General features: G+C 42.6%; 1 protein-coding gene across 4 annotated transcripts in view; it reads right to left on the minus strand.

The window, feature by feature from the left end:
• Positions 1-9,040: 9,040 nt before the first annotated feature.
• The window catches only part of TSPAN5 (tetraspanin 5), a 183,422-nt gene continuing 165,107 nt past the window's right edge, over positions 9,041-27,355 (minus strand). For 3 of the 4 annotated variants that reach the window (XM_068542472.1, XM_068542474.1, XM_068542473.1), the window contains 6 exons: positions 22,581-22,727; positions 18,332-18,502; positions 15,894-16,019; positions 13,848-13,895; positions 13,636-13,752; positions 9,041-11,209 (listed from right to left, as the gene is read on the minus strand). In XM_068542472.1, the coding sequence (XP_068398573.1) occupies positions 11,144-11,209; positions 13,636-13,752; positions 13,848-13,895; positions 15,894-16,019; positions 18,332-18,502; positions 22,581-22,727 (675 nt within the window). In that variant the 3' untranslated portion in view covers positions 9,041-11,143. The remainder of the gene's footprint in view (positions 11,210-13,635; positions 13,753-13,847; positions 13,896-15,893; positions 16,020-18,331; positions 18,503-22,580; positions 22,728-27,355) is intronic. The other variant, XM_068542475.1, reaches the window with a different exon arrangement.

Here is a 27,355-nt window from a genome sequence, read left to right on the forward strand (position 1 = left end):
TCCAGTGATCTATATTTCTGTTTTTGTGCCAGTACCATACTGTCTTGATTACTGTAGCTTTGTCGTATAATCTGAAGTCCAGGGGCCTGATTCCTCCATCTCTGTTTTCCTTTCCCAAGATTGCTTTGGCTCTTTGGGGTCTTTTGTGTTTCCATACAAATTGTGAAATTTTTTGCTCTAGTCCTGTGAAAAATGCCATTGGTAGTTTGATAGGGATTGCACTGAATCTGTAGATTGCTTTCCATAGTATAGTCATTTTCACAATGTTGATCCTTCCAATGCAAGCACATAATGTATCTCTCCATCTGTTTGTATCATCTTTAATTTCTTTCATCAGGGTCTTATAGTTTTCTGCATACAGGTCTTTTGTCTCCTTAGGTAGGTTTATTCCTAGGTATTTTATTCTTTTTGTTGCAATCGTAAATGGGAGTGTTTCCTTAATTTCTCTTTCAGATTTTTCATCATTAGTGTATAGGAATGCAAGAGATTTCTGTGCATTAATTTTGTATCCTGCTACTCTACCAAATTCATTGATTAGCTCTAGTAGTTTTCTGGTAGCATGTTTAGGATTCTCTATGTATAGTATCATGTCATCTGCAAACAGTGACAGTTTTATTTCTTCTTTTCTGATCTGGATTCCTTTAATTCTTTTTCTTCTCTGATTGGCATGGCTAAAAGTTCCAAAACTATATTGAATAACAGTGGTGAGAGTGGGCAACCTTGTCTTGTTCCTGATCTTAGAGGAAATGCTTTCAGTTTTTCACCATTGAGAATGAAGTTGGCTGTGGGTTTGTCCTATATGGCCTTTATTATGTTCAGGTAGGTTCCCTCTATGCCTACTTTCTGGAGAGTTTTTATCATAAATGGGTGTTGAATTTTGTCAAAAGCTTTTCCTGCATCTATTGAGATGATCATATGGTTTTTATTCTTCAATTTGTTAATATGGTGTATCACACTGATTGATTTGCATATATTGAAGAATGCTTGCATTCCTGGGATAAACCCCACTTCATCATGGTGTATGATCCTTTTAATGTGCTGTTGGATTCTGTTTGCTAGTATTTTGTCGAGGAGTTTTGCATCTATGTTCATCAGTGATATTGGCCTGTAGTTTTCTTTTTTTGTGACATCTTTGTCTGGTTTTGGTATCAGGGTGATGGGAGCCTTGTAGAATGAGTTTGGGAGTGGTCCTCCCTCTGCTATATTTTGGAAGAGTTTGAGAAGGACAGGTGTTAGCTCTTGTCTAAATGTTTGATAGAATTCACCTGTGACGCCATCTGGTCCTGGGCTTTTGTTTGTTGGAAGATTTTTAATCACAGTTTCAATTTCAGTGCTTGTGATTGGTCTGCTCATATTTTCTATTTCTTCCTGGTTCAGTCCCAGAAGGTTGTGCTTTTCAAAGAATTTGTCCATTTCTTCCAGGTTGTCCATTTTATTGGCATAGAGTTGCTTGTAGTAATCTCTCATGATCCTTTGTATTTCTGCAGTGTCAGTTGTTACTTCTCCTTTTTCATTTCTAATTCTGTTGATTTGAGTCTTCTCTCTTTTTTTGCTTGATGAGTCTGGCTAATGGTTTATCAATATTGTTCATCTTCTCAAAGAACCAGCTTTTAGTATTATTGATCTTTGCTACTGTTTCCCTCGTTTCTTTTTCATTTATTTCTGATCTGATCTTTATGATTTCTTTCCTTCTGCTAACTTTGGGTTTCTTTTGTTGTTCTTCTTCTTTCTCTAATTGCTTTAGGTGTAAGGTTAGGTTGCTTATTTGAGATGTTTCTTGTTTCTTGAGGTAGGATTGTATTGCTATAAACTTCCCTCTTAGAACTCCTTTTGCTGCATCCCATAGGTTTTGGGTCATCGTGTTTTCATTGTCCTTTGTTTCTAGGTATTTTTTGATTTCCTCTTTGATGTCTTCAGTGATCTCTTGGTTATTTAATAGCGTATTGTTTAGCCTCCATCTGTTTGTACTTTACAGATTTTTTCCTGTAATTGATATCCAGTCTCATAGCGCTGTGGTCAGAAAAGATACTTGATACAATTTCAATTTTCTTAAATCTACGAAGGCTTGATTTGTGACCCAAGATATGATCTATCCTGGAGAGTGTTCCATGAGCACTTGAGAAGAATGTGTATTCTGTTGTTTTTGGATGGAATGTCCTAGAAATATCAATTAAGTCCATCTTGTTTAATGTATCATTTAAAGCTTCTGTTTCCTTATTTATTTTCATTTTGGATGATCTGTCCATTGGTGAAAGTGGGGTGTTAAAGTCCCCTACTATGATTGTGTTACTGTCGATTTCCCCTTTTATGGCTGTTAGCGTTTGCCTTATGTATTGAGGTCCTCCTATGTTGGGTGCATAAATATTTACAATTGTTATATCTTCTTCTTGGATCGATCCCTTGGTCATTATGTAGTGTCCTTCTTTGTCTCTTGTAGTAGTCTTTATTTTAAAGTCTATTTTGTCTGATATGAGAATTGCTACTCCAGGTTTCTTTTGATTTCCATTTGCATGGAATATCTTTTTCCATCCCCTCACTTTCAGTCTGTATGTGTCCTTAGGTCTGAAGTGGGTCTCTTGTAGACAGCATATATACGGGTCTTAATTTTTTATCCATTCAGCCAGTCCATGCCTTTTGGTTGGAGCATTTAATCCATTTACATTTAAGGTAATTATCGATAGGTATGTTCCTTTTACCATTTTCTTAATTGTTTTGGGTTTGTTTTTGTAGGTCTTTTCCTTTTCTTGTGTTTCCTGCCTAGAGAAGTTCCTTTAGCACTTGTTGTAAAGCTGGTTGGGTGGTGCTGAATTCTCTTAACTTTTGCTTATCTGTAAAGGTTTTAATTTCTCTATCAAATCTGAATGAGATCCTTGCTGGGTAGAGTAATCTTGGTTGTAGTTTTTTCCCTTTCATCAGTTTAAATATGTCCTGCCATTCCCTTCTGGCTTGCAGAGTTTCTGCTGAAATGTCAGCTGTTAATCTTATGGGGATTCCCTTGTATATTGTTTTTCCTTTGCAGCTTTTAGTATTTTTTCTTTGTATTTAATTTTTGATAGTTTGATTACTATGTGTCTTGGCATGTTTCTCTTTGGGTTTATCCTGTATGGGACTCTCTGTGCTTCCTGGACTTGATTGACTATTTCCTTTCCCATGTTAGGGAAGTTTTCGACTATAAACTTTTCAAATATTTTCTCAGACCCTTTCTTTTTCTCTTCTTCTGGGACCCCTATAATTCGAATGTTGGTGTGTTTAATGTTGTGCCAGAGTTCTCTGAGACTGTCCTCTATTTTTTTCCTTCTTTTTTCTTTATTCTGCTCCCTGGCAGTTATTTCCAGCATTTTATCTTCCAGCTCACTTATCCGTTCTTCTGCCTCAGTTATTGTTATTGATTCCTTCTAGAGTATTTTTATTTTCAGTAATTGTGTTGTTCATCACTGTTTGTTTGCCCTTTTGCTCTTCTAGATCTTTGTTAAATGTTTCTTGTATTTTCTCCATTCTGTTTCTGAGATTTTGATCATCTTTACTAACATTACTCTGAATTCTTTTTCAGGTAGGTTGCCTATTTCCTCTTCTTTTATTTGGTCTTGTAGGTTTTTACCTTGCTCCTTCGTCTGTAACATATTTTTTTGTTGTTTCAATTTTTTTTTTTGATGGGTGGGGCTGTGTTCCCGTCTTACTGGTTGTTTGGCCTGAGACATCCAGCACTGGAGTTTGCAGGCAGTTGGATAGAGCCAGGTGTTGGTTCTGAGATGAGGACGTCCGGGAGGCCTCACTCGACTGATATTCCCTGGGGTCTGAGGTTGTCTGTTAGTCCAGCAGTTTGGACTCGGACCTCTCCCCACAGCAGTTCGGGCCTGACATCCGGCCTGGGAACCAAGATACCGCAAGCTTTGTGGCACGCTAAATTTAAAAAAAAAAAAGGAAGAAAGAAAGAAAAAAAGGAGCAGTACAATATCAAAGAATAAAAAACAAAATACAATTAGAAAAAGTTAAAATATATTAGGAACAATAAAACTATAATTGAAACAACTGCAACAAGGTAAAATAAAACCACAACAGAAAAAAGAAACTAAAAAGGGTGGGGGGACAAGCCAAAAGGAGAGAACAATAACAAATTATAAAGAATAAAATAAAATTAGAAAAATAAAAGATTTGTTACAAAAAATAAAAATATACAAGAATCAAAACAATGAATCAACAAGGTAAAACAGAACCCCAATCTAAAAGAGGAAAAAAGAAAAAAAAAAAAGCTTTGGCTATGGGGGCGGAGTTTAGGCTGGGGGGTGGAACTTAGGCAGGGGTGGGGTTTGGGTGGGGCGGGGTCTAGGCGGGGTGACGTTCAAGCGTGGGGCAGGGCCTCTGCTTAGGACCTGTGGCAGGGGAGAGGCAGCACATGGAAAGGAGGGCCTCTGGAGCGTGGCGCTCCGGAGTTTGGAGGTGGGGCCCTGAGTGAGGGTGTGTGGGTGGGGCTTAGGCCCAGCACCTTGGAGGGGGTCTCAGGGGGGGTCTCCGAGTGTAGAGGTGGGGCCCTGGGTGGGGGTGTAGGGGCGGGGCTTGGGGTCTGCGTGCAGGAGGGAGGCTCCGCGGGCAGAGGATTAGGCCCAGGAGCCAAACAGGCTCCCCGGTGCCTAAGTGGACAGGGAAAGCCCTGGCCACGGTTCCCTTCTGTTCCTTCGTGTCCCTCCCCCACTGTCTCCCACAGGGTCTCCCCTGTCCCCGGTGCACCCCTAACCGTGGGTGGGTCTCCCTGGGTGTAGGAACCCCTCCCCTCCCCCAGCCACCCCTCAGAGGTGCCAGTCCCATCCCACCTCCACTTCTCCTCCCCCTTCACTCCCCCGATGCCCCACATCCTACCCGGTAGCTGGGGGTTCCTCCTGTCCCCTTAGGTGTCCGTGGTCCCCCACTGGTGCCTGGTAGGTGCCCTCGTTGTGAGGACACGCAAATTCTGCATCCTCCTAGTACGCCGTCTTGACTCCACCCCAGTGTGACCGTTTTTAATCAACATGTAATAAAGCATCCCTTGTTTTAAATGCCCCACAAAACGTTATCAAGGCTGTTTTCAAAGAGCTGAAAGCAGATACAGAGAGCAAGTCCTTAGCCATGTTCGGGGGCATCCATTCAAATAATAAGAGCCACATACACATTCTACCAGCTAAAAGCAGCACATGGTCCTACCATTTCCAGCCTGAAAACCAGCAATAGGTGCTCAAGCTCTATTAGGTTCCTAGTGCTATTAAAACAAAATACCACAATGTAGATGGCTTAAGGCACAGAAATTTATTGTTTCATAATTCTGGAGGCTAAAAGTCCAAAATCAAGGTGTTGATAGGGTTGGCTCCTTCTGGAGGCTCTGGGGGAGGGTCGATTCCATGCCTCTCTCCTGGCTTCTGGTGACTCGTTCAGTCTTTGGCATTCCTTGCCTTACAGATGCATCACCTGATCTCTGCCTTCACGTTCACATGGCTTTCTCCCTGTGTGCATGTCTGTGTCCAAGTTTCCCCTTTTTATAAGGACAATAATCTACTGGAGTAGGAACCCACCCAGTATGACCTCATCTTAATTACATCTGCAACAACACTATTTCCAAATAAGGTCACATTCTGAGGTCCTGGAGGTTAGGAGTTCACATGAATTTTTGGAAGATGCAATTCAACCTATAACAAACTCCTAAAACACAAGTTGCAGTCAGGAACACTCTACCAGTCTTCACAGCCTTTAAAATCAAGGTTGCAAATTCTCAGTTCAAAGCAAACTCCACAGGGGTGCTTTTAGAGGGAATACAAGGAATGTCTAATCTTTGTTTCAGGAGACTTGCTTGTCTGGAAGAGGAATACAGACGCAGATCAGGACACTGGGGCCTTGGGTCACAGAAGCCTCCAGAGTGCCAGTGGAGAGTAGGGGTGAGCTGGGAGGGAAAGTGTAAACGCTCAGTGCACCGCCCCTCCTCGTTGGGCATTTTGACGGAGGCAGTGCCTCTTGCCTGGCAGATTAGCAGTTTCAGACTGTCGCCACCCCTTCTAGAAACTTCGTCTGAGCCTAGGCAGGAGGGCAGGGCCCAGCTTCAACCTGTACACATTGCTACAGTGCCCTGGAAAGTCTTAGCCATAAGACTGGGACTTTGATGGTGAAGGGAGCTTAACACCTGCTCCCTAACTTTCCAAAACAAACTCTGTCATTTTTCAGGAGTGTCAAAGGAATAAAACATCTACCTACCCTAAGCAAGCAACATACAGCTGTACACCCTCAAGTTTCTCCAAAGAGCAAGGGCCTCTGAATAGACTGTAGTGACTCTTCCAACTCAAGTCAGGGGTGGTTCTACAAGGTCGCCACTAGAGGGCAGGCTGTTAAAACGTTCCTTTCAAACCAGTCGTTCTGCAAAAAAGCAAAAGCTGATGCAAGCTGACAAGCTCCAGGTTTAAAAGGCGGCATTCTAGCTGGCCCTCTGCTACGTGTACTGCAACTACACATCCAATGAAGAGCAACAGCATGCGAAGCACTACCTTGTTTGCATGCTACCATTTTCTTTTCAGAGTAAATTTACAGTGTAAAGCCCAGGCACTAACCTGCTCTTCCTTCAGCTTTTCTTCTGTTGGGGGTTCCTGGAAGTGAAGGAATTACTGGCCAGGGCAGGTCCTGAGGAGTTTGGTTTAGGTAAAAGGATACCAGGATGAACTCACTCAGGCACCCATCCTCTCCTTGGTGCCAAGCTTACAAGAGAACTACTCAGCATGAACACCCCCCAAAGGAAACTGTATTTAATTCCTCAAATAAGTCTTAAAAACCGTAATTTTATAAACTCTTCTGTCGCAAACTCTTCCAAAAAATCAAACGCTCGAGTCTACAGATGGCTTCGGTCCCGTGCAGAATTTGGCTTCCCTTCTCTGTCCCCTACCCGCACCTAGATACGTCTGCCTCGTCTGTTGTCACGTATAGACTTTATCATGTCACCATGATAAGGCCAAAACTAAAGTATTTCCAAACACTGCATTTTCCTTCTCATTCAAAGACTAGGCCTCCTACTCCTGAAAGGGCATCACTTAGAAACAGCCCCCCGGCCTCCCTGGAGAGAGCTGGCCACCAACCTCATTGGCCAGTGTTTATGGAGAGCTTCCCAGTTCTTCCTTGGAGGTCTCAACAGGATTTCCCTAGAGGAGGAGGGCTTCGTGGAATAAATGACAAAGAGCTGGGGAAGGCCTGCCAGGTCGCTGGGCTCAGGCTCCTCATTGTTCAGCCCACCGGCTTCCCAGGGCTCTGGTCCAAGCCCGCAGAACCAGGAAACTGCAGAATTAGTGCGTCCACCCGCCCCCTACACACACACACACACACACACACACACACACACACACGGGGCAGGGAGGAGGAAACAGTCTGCATAATAAGAACAAGCCAAGACACACTTTTCAGCATCCCCTTGAGAGAAGGATGACTGGGACCTGGGGCAGGAAGAAAGCTGCAAGAGAAGTAGAGGTTTATTCTTTGGGAGAAGAAAAAGGAGGAAGAACAAGGAAAGGCACTTCTTTTTCAAGTGCTTCATGACACGAAATTCTGCTTTTGAATTCCTGCATTCATTAAAAAAAAAGAAACTATCAGCTATTTTTAAATCATAGAAACAAATGATGTTTGTAGGAACTGGTCAAACAATAGAGATAGAGAAATGTAATAATCATCCTCCAAAGTCTACCTTCTAAATATGGAAGAAACTTCCTGTAAGTTCTGAGTTTTGTAGACAAAGCACCTTTTGACTTCTGAGCTGTAACATTTCTCCTTTGTTGGCCCAGAGTTTGCTCTGAACAAGGAGGGCCAATTACCTCACGTGCACAGATAATCTCTATAGCACAGCTAAGAAAACTCAAGAAATCGGGATTAGTTATCTCCAGTTACCCCTGATAAATTTCCTTATAGTCAAAATAACATTTTTGTCTTAAATATCCAGGGAAGTGAGGCACATTGTTTCTCAAACAAGTATCGAGACATAGTGTCAGGGTCTGAGAATACTATGTGAACCATAAAATTTTGTTTTCTTTTGATCTTTGAAAATAGTCTTTAATAGTTTGAAAGCGCCTCTGCAGTGATAATTCACAATGAAAGGACATTTACATTGGCATTTTAATCTTAAAAACGTAGATTTTTAATATTCCTGCTCTGAGACTGCTAGAAATTATTTTCTCATAAAAGGCTTGTGAATATTATTAAGATTTACCTAGGTCCATGGGTCCTAAATCTCACTGTGCATTAAATTTTCATGGGAGCTTCTTAAACATACAGGCTCTGGCTCTCCCACTCCAGAATTGCTCGGGGCAAGACCTGATCTGTATTCTAGGTGGTGCCCAGGTGATTGTGACCAGCAGACAATGATTTCAGAGACAGAGATTTTCCTCCATCCCCAGCTCTGCCCCTGTCTCTCATCAGTCCGTGTCCAGCAGCACCAAAGGGACCTTCCCCTCCCCAGCCACAAAATGTCCCCTCTCCTTTTCCCCTCTGAGAGAACCTGATCAGAACGGTGCCTTTCCAAGTGTCCTTCCCGGACAAGGAACAACAGTTATCACCTGGAAACGTGTCAGAAATGCACATTCTTGGGCTTCCCTGGTGACGCAGTGGTTGAGAATCTGCCTGCTAATGCAGGGGACACAGGTTCGAGCCCTGGTCTGGGAAGATCCCACATGCCGCGGAGCGACTAGGCCTGTGAGCCACAACTACTGAGCCTGCGCGTCTAGAGCCTGTGCTCCGCAACAAGAGAGGCCGCGATAGTGAGAGGCCCCCGCTCGCCGCAACTAGAGAAAGCCCTCGCACAGAAACGAGGACCCAACACAGCCAAAAATAAATAAATAAATAAATTAATTAATTAAAAAAAAAAAAGAAATGCACATTCTCAAGCTCCACCCAAGACCTACTAAATTAGAAATTCTGGGGATGGGCAAACCCAGTAACCTGTGTTTTAACAAGCTTTCCAGGTGATTCCAATGCACACTTAAGTTTGATCACCATTGGATTGGAGAATTTCACAACTGCAAGAGAGAATGAAGACAGGCATAACTCCACATAAGGTAGAACCAAGTTTATTAATGACAACCTTTATTACAACCACTCTCAAGTGTAAAAAATAAAGGGTGATTAATTAAAATTTAGAACTCACTTGGACTTGCTGTTTGGCCTTTCACTGGATGTGCCAAAGGGTGGGAGGCTCGCCTGATTCTGAATCAACTGGTCAGGTGGAGTTCACTGGAGACTGAGGTAACAAACAAGACAAGAGTGCCAGCTGGAGAGCTCAAGTCTTCTCCATGTTGGAATGACAATATGGAATGACAACAGTGGTGGGGGCAGAGATGAAACAAAATAATCTTACAGCCAGAATATGGAACGAACATCTCTAACTACACAGAGACACAGAAACACACACATGCAGAGTCATACACACCTTAACTCTGGAGACTAGATTTGCAAAGAATTTTTGTCCTTTCTCTGGGCAGACGGACACATTCATCAGCCACAGCGATGCAACATGGGGCTGAAATGGAAAACCTTGCTAAGTTTCCACCAACTGTGCTAGCTGGCTGCCCAGTTCTGTGTTGGTAAGTGTGTCATCACCAGAAAATACACCTGTGGTCTTCCCAGTGTTCCACAGACTAACATCTACTCCCCAGGGGGGCGACATCCTGGTGGACCTGGATGATTAAAATCTGGGGGCAAAACTCGTCCCTCCCACCTGGAATGGGGGCAGGTGGCAGGATCTGGAAGTGTTTCCCACCTTGTGTCACAGAACACTTGCCCCATCAACGCTCTCCCCTCCAAAGTGTTTGTGCTTTGTCACCATCCTGATGGTGAGTCTGTACAAGAAAACAAGGAGCTCTGGCCATGCACTCTGGGTTTTTTTGTTTTTGTTTTTGTTTTTAATAAAAACGAACTAAAACCAGAAGAAAGAAACCATCAGAAGCTTTGATTGTGTCCACATCATTTCAGAATTGGGTTGGATTCCCTTCAAAGAGAAAGACGGGGAGGCTGCAGAAGAGGCCACGATGATCAACCGACACGGTTCAGAGAGTGTTGAGTCCACAGAAGCATTTGCGATGGCCCAGACGGTCCCTTCGCAGACACGGAGGACACATCTCTTAAGGCTGTGAACCCACGAAATAAATGCTGACCGAATAACGTTTTTAAAGGTTTGTAGAAAAGATGGCAGGAAAAGGAGTTGGTGGATTGATTCACAGGTCATGCAGGGAGATCGTATAAAAAATTAATATTCGAGCTGAGTAAAAAAAAATCTTTAAAATTTAAGAGACTGTATCATAGCTTTCACTTTTGGAAGAAGAAAAAAACAAAAACAAAAAAACACCCACAACAAAACGAAACCCATAGTATTCCAGAGTTTCCAAAGAATCCGATGACTAATTTGGTAGGTTGCAGTATTTACTACCTCTTCATTAACCTCATTTTCTCCTTGGATTTCATTGATAAATAAAGCTCAGGCCTACTTAGAAAAGAGATCTGTCCGGCTAAAATTCAGCATCATGAAGTATTCCAAAGCCCCTGCTCAGCACACAAGGAATATACAACTTCTCTTATGAGGAGAAACTCTAGGAGACACCAGACGTGCCCACCCAAGTTCCTTGTTGAACGCGGTCACAAAATCTGAACCCAAAGGCAAGCTGTTTTCTTCTTGGGACCATGGTTGTAGCAGTTCCTTGAAATGTACAGTGAAGGGATGCCGAGAAACCACAGCCCTCCCAGGTAAGGGGCTGGGTTTTAGAAAAGACGCACTTCCTCAGGCCATGGCACAGAAGGCAGCCCCCCAATTACCGAAGCAGAGAACAAGGCTTTTCCACAAATTCAGTACATCTGGGTCCCCCACCCTCCCTTCTTTTCTCATTTGGTAAGTATCCAACCACCCAGAAATTCATGGCTACAATAGAGATTCACGGCGCAACGACTTTCATACTGGTTAATTTTTTTTTTTTTTTAATTCTGTCAGTGAGCAGCATTTCCCAGTTCTACCCCCCAGAAACTAAGTTCTGATGGCAGCTCCATCAGGTGGGATCGCAGGATGCCTCTGTGATTAGGGTCCGTGCAGCATGGATATCAGTTGGGCGCATGGAGGGTCAGGAAGGCGGGGTCTGTCCAGTGTCTGGAGGCAGCTGTTGCAGGCGCTCTACCAGCTAGCCCTGACAGCTTCAATATCACTCACCAGGTTCTGGGCCAGGCAGATCCCAAAAATCTGAGCAAGGAAGGAAAAGACAGTCAAACAGTAGAACTTCTCACTTTAGATTAGGCTTTTCTTTGGCTACTGAATTCCATTTTTTAAAAATCTTCGATTTTCTAAAATTGAGATAGAATTCACATCCCACAAATTTCATCCTTTTAAAGTGTACAATTTATAGTGATTTTCGGTATATTCGTGAGGATGTGCAACTATCACCGCTATCTAAATCCAGAACATTTTTGTTACCGCAAAAAGAAACTCTGTACCCATGAGCAGTCTTCCCCACCCCACCCCCATCCTGACAGGCCTGGCAACCACTATGCCACATTCTATCACTATGGATTGGCCTATTCTGGACATTTAATATAAATAGAATCATATAATATATGGCCTTTTGTGTTGGTCTGCTTTCATGTAGCAAAATGTTTTCAAGGTTCGTCCATGTTGCAACAGTAGTTCAATCTTTTTGATGGCTGAATAATATTCCATTATATGGATACACCACATTTTGTTTATCCATTCATCAGATGATGGACATTAGATGGTTTTCACTTTTTGGCTATTGCAAATAATGCTGCTTTGAACATCTGTGTACAACTTTTTGGGTAAACATGTTTTCAGTACTTTTGGGCACATACCTAGGAGTAGAATTGCTGGGTCATATGGTAACTGTTTAATTTTCTCATGAACTGACAAATTGTTTTCCAAAGAGACTGCATCATTTTCATTCCCTTCAGCAATGTATGAGGGTTCCAATTTCTCCACATCCTAACCAGCTCTTGTTATTGGTTTGTCTTTTTTATCATAGCCATCTTGATATGTTTGAAGTGGTATGTCATTGTGGTTTTGATTTGAATTTCCTTCACAATGAACGATGTCATTACAAATAGCTAATGTGTATTTTCTTTGGAGAAATGTCTATTCAAATCCTTTGCCCACCTTTAAATTGGGTTTGTCTTCTTTTATTGTTGAGTTGTTCTTCATATGTTCTATTTACAGGATCCTTAACAGATGCACGGATATGCAAATATTTCCTCCCATTTTGTGGGTTGTCTTTTCACTTTCTTGATAGTATCATTTTCAGCACAGAAGTTTTTAATTTTGAAGAAGCCCAATTTACCCACTCTTCCTTTGGTTGCTTGTGCTTTTGGTATCATATCTAAGAAAACACTGCCTAATTCAAGGTCACAAAGATTTACACCTATACTTTCTTCTAAAACTTTTATAGCTTTACCTTTTACATTTAGGTCTTTGATCTGTTTTGAGTTAATTTTTATTTTTATTTTTTGGCCAAACCATGTGGCTAGCAGGATCTTAGCCGCCCCCGACCAGGGACCGAACCCAAGCCCCCTGCAGTGGAAGTGCAGAGTCCTAATCACTGGACCGCCAGGGAATTTTGAGTTAGTTTTTATATGTGATGTGAGTTACGGGTCCAAATACGATCTTTTGCATATAGATATCCAGTTGGTCCAGCACTGTTTGTTGAAAAGACTATTCTTTCTCCATTGAATGGTCTTGGTTTCCTGGTCAAAATATCAGCTGACTATAGATATAGAGGCTCTTTTGAACTTTCAATTCCATTCCACTAATCTGTAGGTCCAACCTTACGCCAGTACACTCTATCTTGATTACGGTAGCTTTGTAGTAAGTTTTGAACTGGGAAGTGTGGATTCTCCAACTTTGTGCTTTTTAAAGTTTGTTTTGCTATTCTGGGTCCCCTGAATTTCCATATGAATTGTAGGATCAGCTTGTCCATTTTTGCAAAAAAGGCAGTTGTAATTTTGGTAGGGGTTGCACTGAATCTGTAGATCAATTTCGGGAGTACTGTCACCTTAACAATATTAAGTCTTCCAATCCGTGAATGCGAAATGGCTTTCCATTTATTTAGGTCTTCTTTAATTTCTTTCAACCATGGCGCCTCATTTGTGACCCTCTAAGTTAAAGGTATCACATCACCATAAGACGCAAAGCCTAGCTCTTGGGACTTCCCAGGAGGAAAAGTAGGTGCTCCCTTCCCTCACTAGCACTTTGGCAAGGTGGCCCAGAGAGAGAAAGGAGCAGAGCGTAGCTGTGAAACTCCAAAAAGCCTTAGCCTTGCCACTGGGCAAGGCTCTACATCTGACCATTCCTGTCTGACCAGCTGTCACAATGCCGCATTACTGAGCCCATGGCAATGTTGGAATGCCAGCAGGCAAATACTGACCCAGTCAATTTCTCTTTCTTGAAAAGGAAAAAAAAAAAAAAAAAAGGTTTCCTAAAGTCTTTCAGGACAGTAGCATCTAAAATCAGAGCTTTAATAAAATACAAACCAAATATAGTTGAGGTCTGTTCCCCAGCCCTCCAACGTGTCTTAAAAACTGTGAAATGATGGTGAATAAGCAAAGCTCCTGTCCTGGTGAGGGCTCTCCCAGGGCATCATTTCCCTGCGACATCCATCTTACCTGTAGCAATGCAATGCCTATGAAAATACCAGCCACAATGGTTAAGTTGTCCTGCAACCACTTCTCAAACTGGGGCACACAGCCTTTCGTGTAGATTACAATCTGCTGATCGACTTCCTTCAGAGGGAAGAGGAGAGCACAGCATCACTAGGCAAGTTCAAAAGCTCCTCCAACACCCTTCGTGCTAAGCGACAAGATGAGTTTCCACTTACTGGTTTTTGCCTGGCATCATAGCCACACTGAGTGTTGATGACATCTTCCTGGGGGAGAAAAGAAACAGAAGAGTGAAATTCACTCTTGTCAGAGAGAAAGCCCACCTAGGGGTCAGCAGAAGACCCCTGTTAAGTGCTGGTCAGAAAATGTTTATTTGGGCACACAGACGTCCCAGGCACCATGTTAAACACCTTTACACGTAATTCCATGGAATTATTATAACAATCCTTAGAAGTAGGTATTAAATATCCCTTCCTTTCCAAATGAGGAAAACTGAGACTCAGGAAATATCAGAAAGACTAGTAATTCCATTATGTGGAAGGCTCTAGATTCAAAGTTGATAATCTCAAGAAGCTTATGGGTTTAGGAAACTGGAGACAGGTAAAAACCACAGTTAAAGGTTTCTTATAATTACTTTCATAATGACTATCCTCATTTATGATCTTTTGGGGGGAATTCTACTTTTGAATCTATATACTTGTATGGGATTTAAATGATTTTTCAATGAGAATGAATTATTTTGATAATTAAAAACGATACCCTGACCACACAGCACATGGACAGATGCCCTGAAATCTTATAGGCCTGATCAGAAACGTGGGTTCCGCTGCTTTAGGTTTGTTTATGTTACCCTCTGGAGGGTATGGGGTGGATTTTATTAGCTTAGCGTTTATGGAATGAGATACCTCTACCCAGAGGATCTGTCGTTGAGAGGGGGGCACAGCACCTGAGAATCTTCAGAATTCTTCTGATGGAACGGTTACTCAGGGCAGGGACTGGAGACGAGAGAGCAGGGCTTGCATCTACTGCCTGGGTGGGCGCCCTGGGCTCTGTGCTGGGCGCTCTCTTGCCTCCCAGCCTCCTCAGAGGAAAGGAGAAGTGAGCTAGTGGGAAAGGCTGGCGCTGCCGCTGAGGGCTCAGAGCGGGGCAGGACAGTCCTCGCCGACTCTGTCTCCTTCAGACCACCTCTGGTGGGCAGCCTACGAGAAGCTGTGCTTTGCTACCTCAGACCACTGTCCCCTCTTCTCTCTCTCTCTTTCTTTTTTTTCATTTTTAAAATCGAAGTGTAGTAGATTTGCAATATTATATTAGCTTCAGGGGTACAGCATAATGATTCAGCATCTTTACAGACGAACCACGCCTACCTTGCAGGGGAAAATCGGCCATGAACTCATCAGCGCCCACTCGGCTCTGCTCCTTGTGGGGAAGGGCGGGTCTGGGAGAGGACACCTGGGGACTGACCAGCCAGAGAGAGGCTGAAGAGGGCGGAAGGGCCAGGGGCACCTTCTCCCTCACATTTATTGTTCTAACCCTCAATTCTGGCTTTTAACTTACAGCAGGGGTGCTGCATTTTAAGCTGTTCTATATACCAGGCACATGATTTGACTCAAAATACAATCAAACCTGTGGTGAAGAGGGTGGCTTGTGAACAGGTTTTATGTTTTTGTTTTTGTTTTTTTAAAAAAAAGAATGACTGTGGTCATTCTGGCCGAGAGTCTGGGCAGCTGCAGTCTTCCTGCAAGTGGTCTCGTCCTATCTTGTCTCAAACTCTTCTGCTATTCCTAGTATTCCTTCGGAGCTAAGTCAGCAAGAAAAGGGTTACTAACCCCAAGCAATGCAGAGAGCTTCCACACAAGCCCATCCTTCTCGCAAGGAAGGAATCACAGGCAATACAGGCAGCTTGCCTGAGTCTAAGCTCAGCTCCATCACTTGCCAGCAATGTGAGCTTGGGAAAGTTACTTAAACTCCACGGGCCTTGATTTCACCTGAAAAGGGAAGATAATGGTGGTATCTGCCAGTAGGGATGTTCCAAACTTAAGCCAACACACAAAAAGGCTCAGAATAGGAACCAGCATGTACCGCTAAATTATAGTCAGGGACGATTACGCCTACTGGGAAGATCTGAGCACTAACCCCCCTACAGGGGCTACAGTTAGGAATAAGCGGGTAAGAAGCGGTTTCCAGAAAACACCACTCTGCTCGTCCCACACACGCTCTCGGTGTGATGCGCGGAGCGGGCCCATGGCTTGCTGGCAGTCACTTACCGCGGGGTCTTTAGTGCAGCAGGAGAAGGGCACGCCGCATCGCTCTCGACTTGCATTGGAATCTGTGCAATTGAAGTAAATATTTAGGTTCCAATCATCAGCTCCAAAAGCCCCACAGCACTGCCACTAGAGCAAACAGGAGAGAATTAGAACATCTCGACTTGGAGGCGACCAGGTGCCTGCACTCGCACCCGCCAGGACGACCCACACCCAGCTTCCGCCAGCTCTAACCTTCTCTCTATCTCAGAATTTATTTTTAAACCAACTGAACCTAAAGGGCCCCTGTAAAAGCTTCCAAGGTAAGGCTGAAGGTTTGTAAGGATGTGTTGGCGTGAGACTTAAAAAACAATTGATGAGACCCGTGGTGTTAGGTGGAAGACGGGCAGAGCAGGAGTTGTACAGCAGGGCCCAGTCAGAGCAAGATCTGTTTGGCTCGAGTACGTGTAGGAGCATTCTAGAAGGATAAGCAAGACAGAAAACAGTGGTAGTGTCTGAAGGAGGCAACTGGGGTTGTGGGTAGGAGATCTAGAGGCTTACTTTTTTTAAAATTTCCATCTCTCCACCTGAACGGTTTTTAAAAAAATCCATTTTATTGAGGTGTAATTGACATACAATAAACTGCACATATTTAAAGTATACACTTTTATAAGTTTTGACACACTTACACATCGTAAAACCATCACCACAAGCAAGATAGTGAAAATACTCATTACCTTCCCCCAAGTTTTAGAGGCTTACTTTTCATTCTATATCTGTTTCTACTCTGAATTTTTATAAACAAGAGCATGCATTTACATTTTCAACCTAAAAAAAATTCAATCATCTAATTAAAATACAATCAAACAAGCTGTTAAATTCAGTGGGTCTTAAAGGAGGCCTGATTCAAGGGCGGCTCCATCATAAGCCCCTTCGACACTCCCCACGCTGGACTAGCCCTGCTCCTCCAAGTTAAGTAAACATCAAGCCTTGACCATTTTAAGAGTTTCAAAACCAATAGCTACTTCAAAGTATTAAAGGCCATGAGAGAAAAGTGAAATCACATGAAATAACAGAATCTCCATATAAAGCAGACACAGCCTCTCAAGAGAACGTGTATCCGCCTGTTCTTCCAACTCATCGGGTCCTCCGAGGGCTTGGGTTGTGCATCTCCAGTTTGCCTACAGTGTTCCATCAGATTTGTCACGCAAACTAGTCAGCAATAATACTTGGCAAGGTGTGAGCTTGCATCCATTATGACCCAACAAAACAGTGAAGCCTTCTGAGGAGATGAAACAGGGCTTAATTTCACACCTGAGGGACAGCGGGCTCCGGGACAGTCGTTGCTGCCACCGAACAAAAGCGACACAATTCAGCTCACTTCCGAGCACCTAAGGAGGGCGGGGGGCCTCCCTCACGGCGAGCGCCGACGCAGCCCTCTCCTCCCTTTATCAAAGGGACCCCAGCTCACTCTGGAAAACTGTCCAACCAAGAGACAGCCACTGGTCCGCTGAGTTTCTGTCTGCCCTCCAGTTCTGCCATATACGTGAACGTCACGGACACGGCTCTCCAGGTCTGCTCACCTTATCCAGTTTCTCCGTGCGTGCAACTAAAGGCCTGTCAGATCGTAGGACAATAACACCTGAAGCCTGATGTAAAACCATGTACATCTTATGAGAGTGTCACGTTATCCCCGTGAGTTAGGTAGTTGCTACTATTATTCCCATTTTACTCTTGAGGAAATAGCTCAAGGTCCTACTAGCCCAAGGTCACTTAGCTAATCAGATTCTGGCACTAGCTGTGTCTTCCGAACCCTTGTTTATACCATTCTGCGCTGTGAGTGGAACAGGGCATCCGCTCCTTCGTCTGCATCGCAGAGGCTGTCACGTAGTAATGCTGAGAAACCTGAGTCGGGTGGCTCTCCTCCACAGGTTCTTCACTTGTGAGGAGCTACCAAGGCTTGACTTTCAGTTTTAGCTGCAGGTGCTATAATAGTATTTGGATAGGCACAATTCTAGGAACCTTGTGGAAAACATTCTATTGACTGAGTATATTATTATGAGCTATGAAGTGTGGAGAGTGATCAAAAAGGGGGCCAAGAATAGGAAAGAACCCACATCTAACACCAAAGAACAGGGTTAAACCTATAGCAAAACAATAGTCTTCAAATGTCGATAGGAATGGGCACCTTTGACTCTAACCTCTTTGCCTAAGAGTTTTCTTCCTTGTTCTTAGCAGAAATTGAGGTAAGTGAAAATAAGACATTTCCCATTAGGGTACATATCGTGTATGCCCTAGAACAAGTCAGAAAATTATAAATACACAAGCAAACAGACAAAAACCCATGCAGAAAAGTCAGAGGTAGGTTCCAGCTGGCAGATGCAGAAGCCAGGAGGAGTTTTCATTGGGGTCATCCTTCCGAGAAGGCTTTCAACTTGAAAATAAACCAAATTTAAACTTACATATTCCTGGGTGAAGTCTATGAGGTTTTGCAAATCAATGTCATCCCTGTACGCTCTGATGTTGTTGTTTATAAAGAAATACAGCTGGTCTTTGATCCAGTCTTTGAAAACAAATGCCAGAACCCCGGCAGTGAGCTCCAGGAAGAAAATAATTCCCAGGAATACAGAAAACTAAAACAAAAGACACATATACAGAGAACAGTTATAAGGGCTATTTTGATCCTATATAGTCAAATGCTTCCTTCTAAAAAGGTTTATAATACCATTGGGTTGTTACCCATGTCCAAAGCAGATAACCTTCAGTTTCTTAAGATTCATTAATAGAATATTACACTCCAAGAAAGGATTTTTAAAAATCACTTCATAATCACATTTTAGGGGCTCTGGTGTTCCATTTGGTAATTAACCAACAAAGCCCATAAGCAGACATGGATAATAGGAATTCCTCATTAGACCCACATTAAGGCCTAATGAATTTCTCCTGATTAATGCATTTGTCAGACGCTTGAACAACGACCTGCTCCTACCTCTAGTAAGCTTTTGTAACGCTGAAAGATAAATTAGCCCAGTATTTTAAGATCGCCTGTCATTTGTTACTGTGGCCTTGATTCTGTATGCAATATATTCCTTTTCCGGATTCAGATACTGTGTTACTTCCCCTTTGCACCTGCTACATGGGGTAAACCAGCAGATGGGTTCATTTTAGGTGAAGAGGTCAAAAAGGAACTGGGTGGGGAGGAGGGGGCAGCTGTGACATGAAAGTAATTTCCCATGATGAAAACAAAATGAAACCACTGGGTTGAGGGCTTTCTTGGGACAGCAAGCTGTGCCAGCTTTCCTTTGTGAAGCACCAGGCTCAGAATATTTTAAATAGCATCAACACGCAGCCAGAGGAAGACTTCCGGTTGACTCAGACAACAAGAATTCAAAAGGAATGCTGGAGACCATGGGTTACAAGGTAATTGCCCATAAATCTGGAGAAATTTCCCTTTCATCTACAAGACCCAGAAGTGTCTCATCTTAGTCATATCAACGTCCCGCTCACGCCCATGGTTCTTTCCACTTCCTCCCACCCCCATGTTCTCACCCTTTTCAAACTATTTTGCTCAAGCCATTTACGAGAAATGAGGGTGTGAAGGACCAGAGGGTAAACTGCGGGCAAACTCCTGTGGACAAGGGCAGAAAGGGTGGCACTGGGGCCACCTGCTCAGCTGAGCTCCTGAGGGCTCCTGCGACACAGGGAGAGGCTGAGGAGGTACAGGGGCTACTGTCTGCTGTGCCTACATTCAGCGAGCAGACAGCAAGCAGCCAACCAAGAGGAAAATACATTGGCGACGGGTGCAAAGGAAGTTACAGCTACTTATGAAAATAAAAGACAAAAAAGGTTTATTCACTCAGCAAACACCTACTGAATGGCCCACAAGAGATCAGGCTCGGGCCTAGGTGGCCTTTGCAGAAGCAAGGATAAGTAGGACCACAGCTCTGCCTCCAAAGAGCCCACAGTCTTATGTGAGGGTAGGAAAGGACCGTGGGGTCAGCTCTTTCCACATTAGATGTCAGTATATCTGGCAGTGTTTATCCAGGGTGCCAAGTGCCATTCTGGGAGGATGGGCATGAGGGGAGGGGTGGAAGGAAGAAAGAAGTGCCTGCCAAAGTCTAGGACCCCAAGGTCTAGGTCCCAGTTCTAGATGCTCCAGCTCAGCCCCTCAGGTTCCATAGAGCTCCTGGTCATCTGTCCTTGATGAGTTCACTTTAGAAATAGAATCTGAACAGTTCTTAACAATCATCAGCAGTACCCATAATTTCAAAGTGAGCTTTCCTCAATCTAGAAAAAAGGAAAGAAAAACAATCCTATCACTTTCACACAATGCCTACCCCACCACATAAAACGACTCCCTCCTTTATCAGGTACCACTCCACACACGTAAATACGACAGTTATCACACTATAGAAATGAGAGAGTCAGAGCTAGTTCAAAGGCGCACACACGCAAAATAGCAAAACAGAGGTCATGCAAAGGTTTTAATTAGATTTTTGTTCTCACCTCTATCAAGGTGAGGCCCAGTCACCCTGGTAAGTTTTCTCATAAGGTTACAGAATATATGTATCAGAAATTGAGTCTAAATTAAATTCTTATCAAATATTTGGCAGAAATCAGCATCCTTCGGGTCCTATGAGCTAATTTCCCCCATTTCTAAAGGTGCAGAGACTGACTCACAGGCTTCATCCAAGGGCCTCAGTCAGTCAGGAAGCTCCATTTTCTCAGCTCCTGTATTTTCCCCTCAGCAGTTCTCTTAGCCTTATGACATCAGATGTTTGAAGCTGTTTGGAGCCGTGTTGACATTTACTTCCTACTTCTTTCATAGCTCCTGCTCAAAGCATATTCTAGGCCAGTTTTGATTGTTTGTACTAAATGGAGAGAGAGGGCATTTAAAATATTCTCCAACACTTAAAAAAGCCAAGAAACAACACAGTTCTCTTCATTTCCAATGCGGGACTTTATAAATTAAGATGCCAATCTAGAGAAATGTATGTATTTCTGCCTGTTCAGTTAACTCTGGTATCTTCAACTACAAAAATCATCAACTATATTAAACAGGCTACCCTTATAAACTAAACTATATGCAAGTAAGTCACATTAAAGGGGAGCAAGGAGACTAACACTGATAAAATAGTGGCCAGTAGTAAGTATGATCTGTGGCCCAATGAGGCTGCAGAAAAGCTGAGTGAGGTGAGCTCAAGCATTTAGAAGTATCTCACACCAAGAAGACTGGCAGGTTGGTAGGTCACAATCAGGGACAAAGCTCTCCTGAGGGCTCCAGAGGTCAAGACTAGGTGAGGAATGAAGTAATTGGTGTGTCTGTGTGTGTGTGTGTGTGTGTGTGTGTGTGTGTGTGTGTGTGTGTGTGTGTGTGTGTGTAAGACAAATGGAGTCTTGGAAAACTATTCCCAACACAGACCTATGTATAAAGAACAGAGAACCAACTGCTCATTAAATTGTACACAGGACCAAGCATCCCTTGGTTTTCCCTGTTAGCATGAGTCATATGAACTTTCAGAACAGCCTCCAGAACCTTGTCTGAGGCAGAGCCGCCCAAATGCAAAATGAGCTAGCCCAGGGGGACAGCGAGGGGACAGCAAGTCTGCCCTTCTTAGGGCAATTCAAGAAATGATGCCGGAGGAGATGTGGCAGAAGTGCGGGGGAAGGGAATCACATAGGGCATGGCTGTTGGGACTAGCTCTGGTCAATGCTCTTGTTTTAAATGAAAATGTCGTTAGATGATGATGTGTCAGCCGAGGTAGAGAATGACCCTAGGAACAGGGGGTATAACGCTAAGGCTGCTCTTCCAAAGTCCCACCATCTTCCCTCACCACAGGATGGTGGGGTTTTGAAAAATCATTTTTCTGTTCTTGGAGAGGGGAGCGGAGGCTGTCGTACACTGGCTGTGAGACAGACGCTCACCAGAATGCCAGGCTCGAGACAGACAGGCACACTCAGCTGAAGCTGACCACTGGCTACACCTACCAAACTGATTTCAAACACGCACAGGTAAACACATGCCATTTTGATCTCCTGAGGAAGGAATCTCCAAAGGAAAAGCCTTTTACTTTCCATTCTCGACTTTTAATACTTATCTACCCCCTGGTTAAACTCCTCCTCCAAAAATATTCATGCTAACAATGATCACACTAAATACCCCGCAAGGGATCTAAAAATTATGCTGGTCACACAAAGGAGGCCTCTGCGCTGGCAGAGAACACAGGAGATATGCATTTACTGTTTCTCTTTATTCACCAGAACCTACTGCTTAACAGACTTAATCTGGACGTGTCAGAGACACTGTGCTTAGGTCTGGTTTCTCCAAACCAACTACCTAAACAGCTTTCTATTGACTATGTGCTTAAAAGAGGGGGCAAAAAATCATTCAAAAGAAGAAAACTAGGTACCTAGATAGACCTACCTTAGTCCTAAAGCGATTTTAGGGATTGGAAAGCAAACTCATGATATCCATGTACAAAACCTCCATGGATGGCATGGGGAGGGGCCGCTGCTGATATTATTAAGGAGGTAGGGGCAGAGGAGGATGGAGGGTGGGTATCTAGAGAGCTCTCCTAAAAGAAAAGCATTACCCAGGCCACATTCTTGCCAGTGCCTTCGGTACGGCTCACTCTTGCTGGTAGGCAGGGTGTCCTTTCGATGTGAGATGAGAGTTTGGCTCTCAACCTGAGAGCAGAGTGCGGTACTTACAAACTTGAGAAGGAAAGTGTTTTCCCGCAGAGCTCCAATGCACCCAGCAAATCCCAGAATGAACATCACTCCTCCTACCACGAGGAAGAGCCAAACTGGGTCAAAGCCGCCAAGATCGGTGATGGAAGAGATGTTGGACAGAACTCCCTGGAAGCGGAAAAGAACACACAACAGGGTGCCAGGAGGCGGGGTCAGTTTTCCATCATGAACAGATGATTGCCACTGTCTTTCCCCACCCCACCCCAAGAAAAACTTGAGAGGTATCTGACTGTCACGTCACATCAAGAAACACCACAAGACAGAAAGATAGATAGATAGATAGGTAGATAGATAAAACAATAGAAAAGAAAAACTACTTTCCAAGGTCTAGATGGGTTCATATTTTTGGTAAAAACTACATAAAGCAAAGACATGACCCCTAGAAACCATCAGCAGACCCTGTATGGAGAAGACGTGGGTGTTACTTTGCTTTCTGTGTCTCCAAATATAAGTGGTCTGAGTGAAAATCAGATGTGTAAGAAAGACACCTCTCAACACCCAAGAGGTGCCATCCTTACATCCCCAGGGCATGCAGATGCCAGACAAGGGCCAGCTTCAAACCACTGGCACTTCTCAGGAAATAGGGTAAAGCTGGAATCTTAAAGCTAACAGGGCAGCCAGTCCCAGCCACAAGCCCCTAAACGTTTTCCAGGGAAAAACTCACCTCAGGTCCACCCTTGAGCTCCCTGGGAGACCCTACCAGGCTCAGACCCCCAAAGCCCGCTTGGGTGGTTTGTGCTGATGGCTGTCCCACATTGAGTTATTAGGGTATTTCCTTAGCCTCATTTAAATGACTTATAAATCAAAGGTTACTCCCTGGCTTGCAACCCGTTTGTTCTCCTGCCAAAAGAACCCAGAGTAATTTCATTTCTCCACAAACAATGCCATTTCTTTACTGAAATTTTTTCTCCCTTAAGTGTGATACCACATCAAATACCACCCAGAACCTAAGTTAGAAATTTTATGAGATTTTTTTCCTCTACGATGGAAGGTATATATTTACTATTCATTCTTACAAAGGCCAGCTACTGCTATTTTGAAACTGTGGAGGTATGTGAGTCTTTTTTTTTTTTTTTAATGTCTGAAACATTTATATTAACATATTTCCATACATATTTCCATACACATACAAATATAAGATTTTTAGAAATTTCATGTAATGTCTGAAACATGTATATTAACATATTTCCATACAAATAACCCAATGAAAGTTTAGTATTAGTTGTTTTGTTTGTTTTTTTATACTGCAGGTTCTTATTAGGCATCAATTTTATACACATCAGTGTATACATGTCAATCCCAATCGCCCAATTCAGCACACCACCATCCCCACCCCACCGCAGTTTTCCCCCCTTGGTGTCCATATGTCCATTCTCTACATCTGTGTCTCAACTTCTGCCCTGCAAACTGGCTCATCTGTACCATTTTTCTAGGTTCCACATACATGCATTAATATACGATATTTGTTTTTCTCTTTCTGACTTACTTCACTCTGTATGACAGTCTCTAGATCCATCCACGTCTCAACAAATGACTCAATTTCGTTCCTTTTTATGGCTGAGTAATATTCCATGGTATATATGTACCACAACTTCTTTATCCATTCGTCTGTTGATGGGCATTTAGGTTGCTTCCATGACCTGGCTATTGTAAATAGTGCCGCAATGAACATTCGGGTGCATGTGTCTTTTTGAATTACGGTTTTCTCTGGGTATATGCCCAGTAGTGGGATTGCTGGGTCATATGGTAATTCTATTTTTAGTTTTTTAAGGAACCTCCATATTGTTCTCCATAGTGGCTGTATCAATTTGCATTCCCACCAACAGTGCAAGAGGGTTCCCTTTTCTCCACACCCTCTCCAGCATTTGTTGTTTGTAGATTTTCTGATGATGTCCATTCTAACAGGGGTGAGGTGATACCTCATTGTAGTTTTGATTTGCATTTCTCTAATAATTAGTGATGTTGAGCATCTTTTCATGTGCTTCGTGGCCGTCTGGATGTCTTCTTTGGAGAGATGTCTATTTAGGTCTTCTGCCCATTTTTGGATTGGGGTGTTTGTTTCTTTAATATTGAGCTGAATGAGCTGTTTATATATTTTGGAGATTAATCCTTTGTCCGTTGATTCATTTGCAAATATTTTCTCCCATTCTGAGGGTTGTCTTTTGGTCTTGTTTATGGTTTCCTTTGCTGTGCAAAAGCTTTGAAGTTTCATTAGGTCCCACTTGTTTATTTTTGTTTTTATTTCCATTATTCTAGGAGGTGGATCAAAAAAGATCTTGCTGTGATTTATGTCAAAGAGTGTTCTTCCTATGTTTTCCTCTAAGAGTTTTATAGTGTCCAGTCTTATATTTAGGTCTCGAATCCATTTTGAGTTTATTTTTGTGTATGGTGTTAGGGAGTATTCTAATTTCATTCTCTTACATGTAGCTGTCCAGTTTTCCCAGCACCACTTATTGAAGAGACTGTCTTTTCTCCATTGTATATCTTTGCCTCCTTTGTCATAGATGAGTTGACCATAGGAGCGTGGGGTAATCTCTGGGCTTTCTATCTTGTTCCACTGATCTATGTTTCTGTTTTTGTGCCAGTACCATATTGTCTTGATTACTGTAGCTTTGTAGTATAGTCTGAAGTCAGGGAGTCTGATTCCTCCAGCTCCATTTTTTTGCCTCAAGACGGCTTTGGCTATTCGGGGTCTTTTGTGTCTCCATACAAATTTTAAGAGGATTTGTTCCAGCTCCGTAAAAAATGCCATTGGTAATTTGATAGGGATTGCATTGAATCTGTAGATTGCTTTGGGTAGTATACTCATTTTCACAATGTTGATTCTTCCAATCCAAGAACATGGTATATCTCTCCATCTGTTGGTATCATCTTTAATTTCTTTCATCAGTGTCTTATAGTTTTCTGCATACAGGTCTTTTGTCTCCCTAGGTAGGTTTATCCCTAGGTATTTTATTCTTTTTGTTGCAGTGGTAAATGGGAGTGTTTCCTTAATTTCTCTTTCAGATTTTTCATCATTAGTGTAGAGGAATGCAAGAGATTTCTGTGCATTAACTTTGTATCCTGCAACTTTACCATATTCATTGATTAGCTCTAGCGGTTTTCTGGTGGCAGTTTTAGGATTCTCTATGTATAGTATCATGTCATCCGCAAACAGTGACAGTTTTACTTCTTCTTTTCCGATTTGTATTCCTTTTATTTCTTTTTCTTCTCTGATTGCCGTGGCTAGGACTTCCAGAACTATGTTGAATAATAGTGGTGAGAGTGGACATCCTTGTCTCGTTCCTGATCTTAGAGGAAATGCTTTCAGTTTTTCACCATTGAGAATGATGTTTGCTGTGGGTTTGTCATATATGGCCTTTATTATGTTGAGGTAGGTTCCCTCTATGCCCACTTTCTGGAGAGTTTTTATCAGAAATGGGTGTTGAATTTTGTCAAAAGCTTTTTCTGCATCTATTGAGATGATCATATGGTTTTTCTTCTTCAATTTGTTAATATGGTGTATCACATTGATTGATTTGCGTATATTGAAGAATCCTTGCATCCCTGGGATAAATCCCACTTGATCGTGGTGTATGATCCTTTTAGTGTGTTGTTGGATTCTGCTGGCTAGTATTTTGTTGAGGATTTTTGCATCTATATTCATCAGTGATATTGGTCTGTAATTTTCTTTTTTTGTAGTGTCTTTGTCTGGTTTTGGTATCAGGGTGATGGTGGCCTCATAGAATGAGTTTGGGAGTGTTCCTTCCTCTGCAATTTTTTGGAAGAGTTTGAGAAGGATGGGTGTTAGCTCTTCTCTAAATGTTTGATAGAATTCACCTGTGAAGCCATCTGGTCCTGGACTTTTGTTTGTTGGAAGATTTTTAATCACAGTTTCAATTTCATTACTTGTGATTGGTCTGTTCATATTTTCTGTTTCTTCCTGGTTCAGCCTTGGAAGGTTATACCTTTCTAAGAATTTGTCCATTTCTTCCAGGTTGTCCATTTTATTGGCATAAAGTTGCTTGTAGTAGTCTCTTAGGATGCTTTGTATTTCTGCGGTGTCTGTTGTAACTTCTCCTTTTTCATTTCTGATTTTATTGATTTGAGTCCTCTCCCTCTTTTTCTTGATGAGTCTGGCTAATGGCTTCTCAATTTTGTTTATCTTCTCAAAGAACCAACTTTTAGTTTTATTGATCTTTGCTATTGTTTTCTTTGTTTCTATTTCATTTATTTCTGCTCTGATCTTTATGATTTCTTTCCTTCTGCTAACTTTGGGTTTTGTTTGTTCTTCTTTCTCTAGTTTCTTTAGGTGTAAGGTTAGATTGTTTACTTGAGATTTTTCTTGTTTCTTTAGGTAGGCTTGTATAGCTATAAACTTCCCTCTTAGAACTGCTTTTGCTGCCTCCCATAGGTTTTGGGTCGTCGTGTTTTCATTGTCATTTGTCTCTAGGTATATTTTTATTTCCTCTTTGATTTCTTCAGTGATCTCTTGGTTATTTAGTAACGTATTGTTTAGCCTCCATGTGTTTGTCTTTTTTACGTTTTTTTCCCTGTAATTCATTTCTAATCTCATAGCGTTGTGGTCAGAAAAGATGCTTGATATGATTTCAATTTTCTTAAATTTACTGAGGCTTGATTTGTGACCCAAGATGTGATCTATCCTGGAGAATGTTCCGTGCGCACTTGAGAAGAACGTGGAATCTGCTGTTTTTGGATGGAATGTCCTATATATATCAATTAAATCTATCTGGTCT

Source organism: Eschrichtius robustus, chromosome 4 (genome assembly GCF_028021215.1).
Source record: "Eschrichtius robustus isolate mEscRob2 chromosome 4, mEscRob2.pri, whole genome shotgun sequence".
Lineage (NCBI taxonomy): Eukaryota > Metazoa > Chordata > Mammalia > Artiodactyla > Eschrichtiidae > Eschrichtius > Eschrichtius robustus.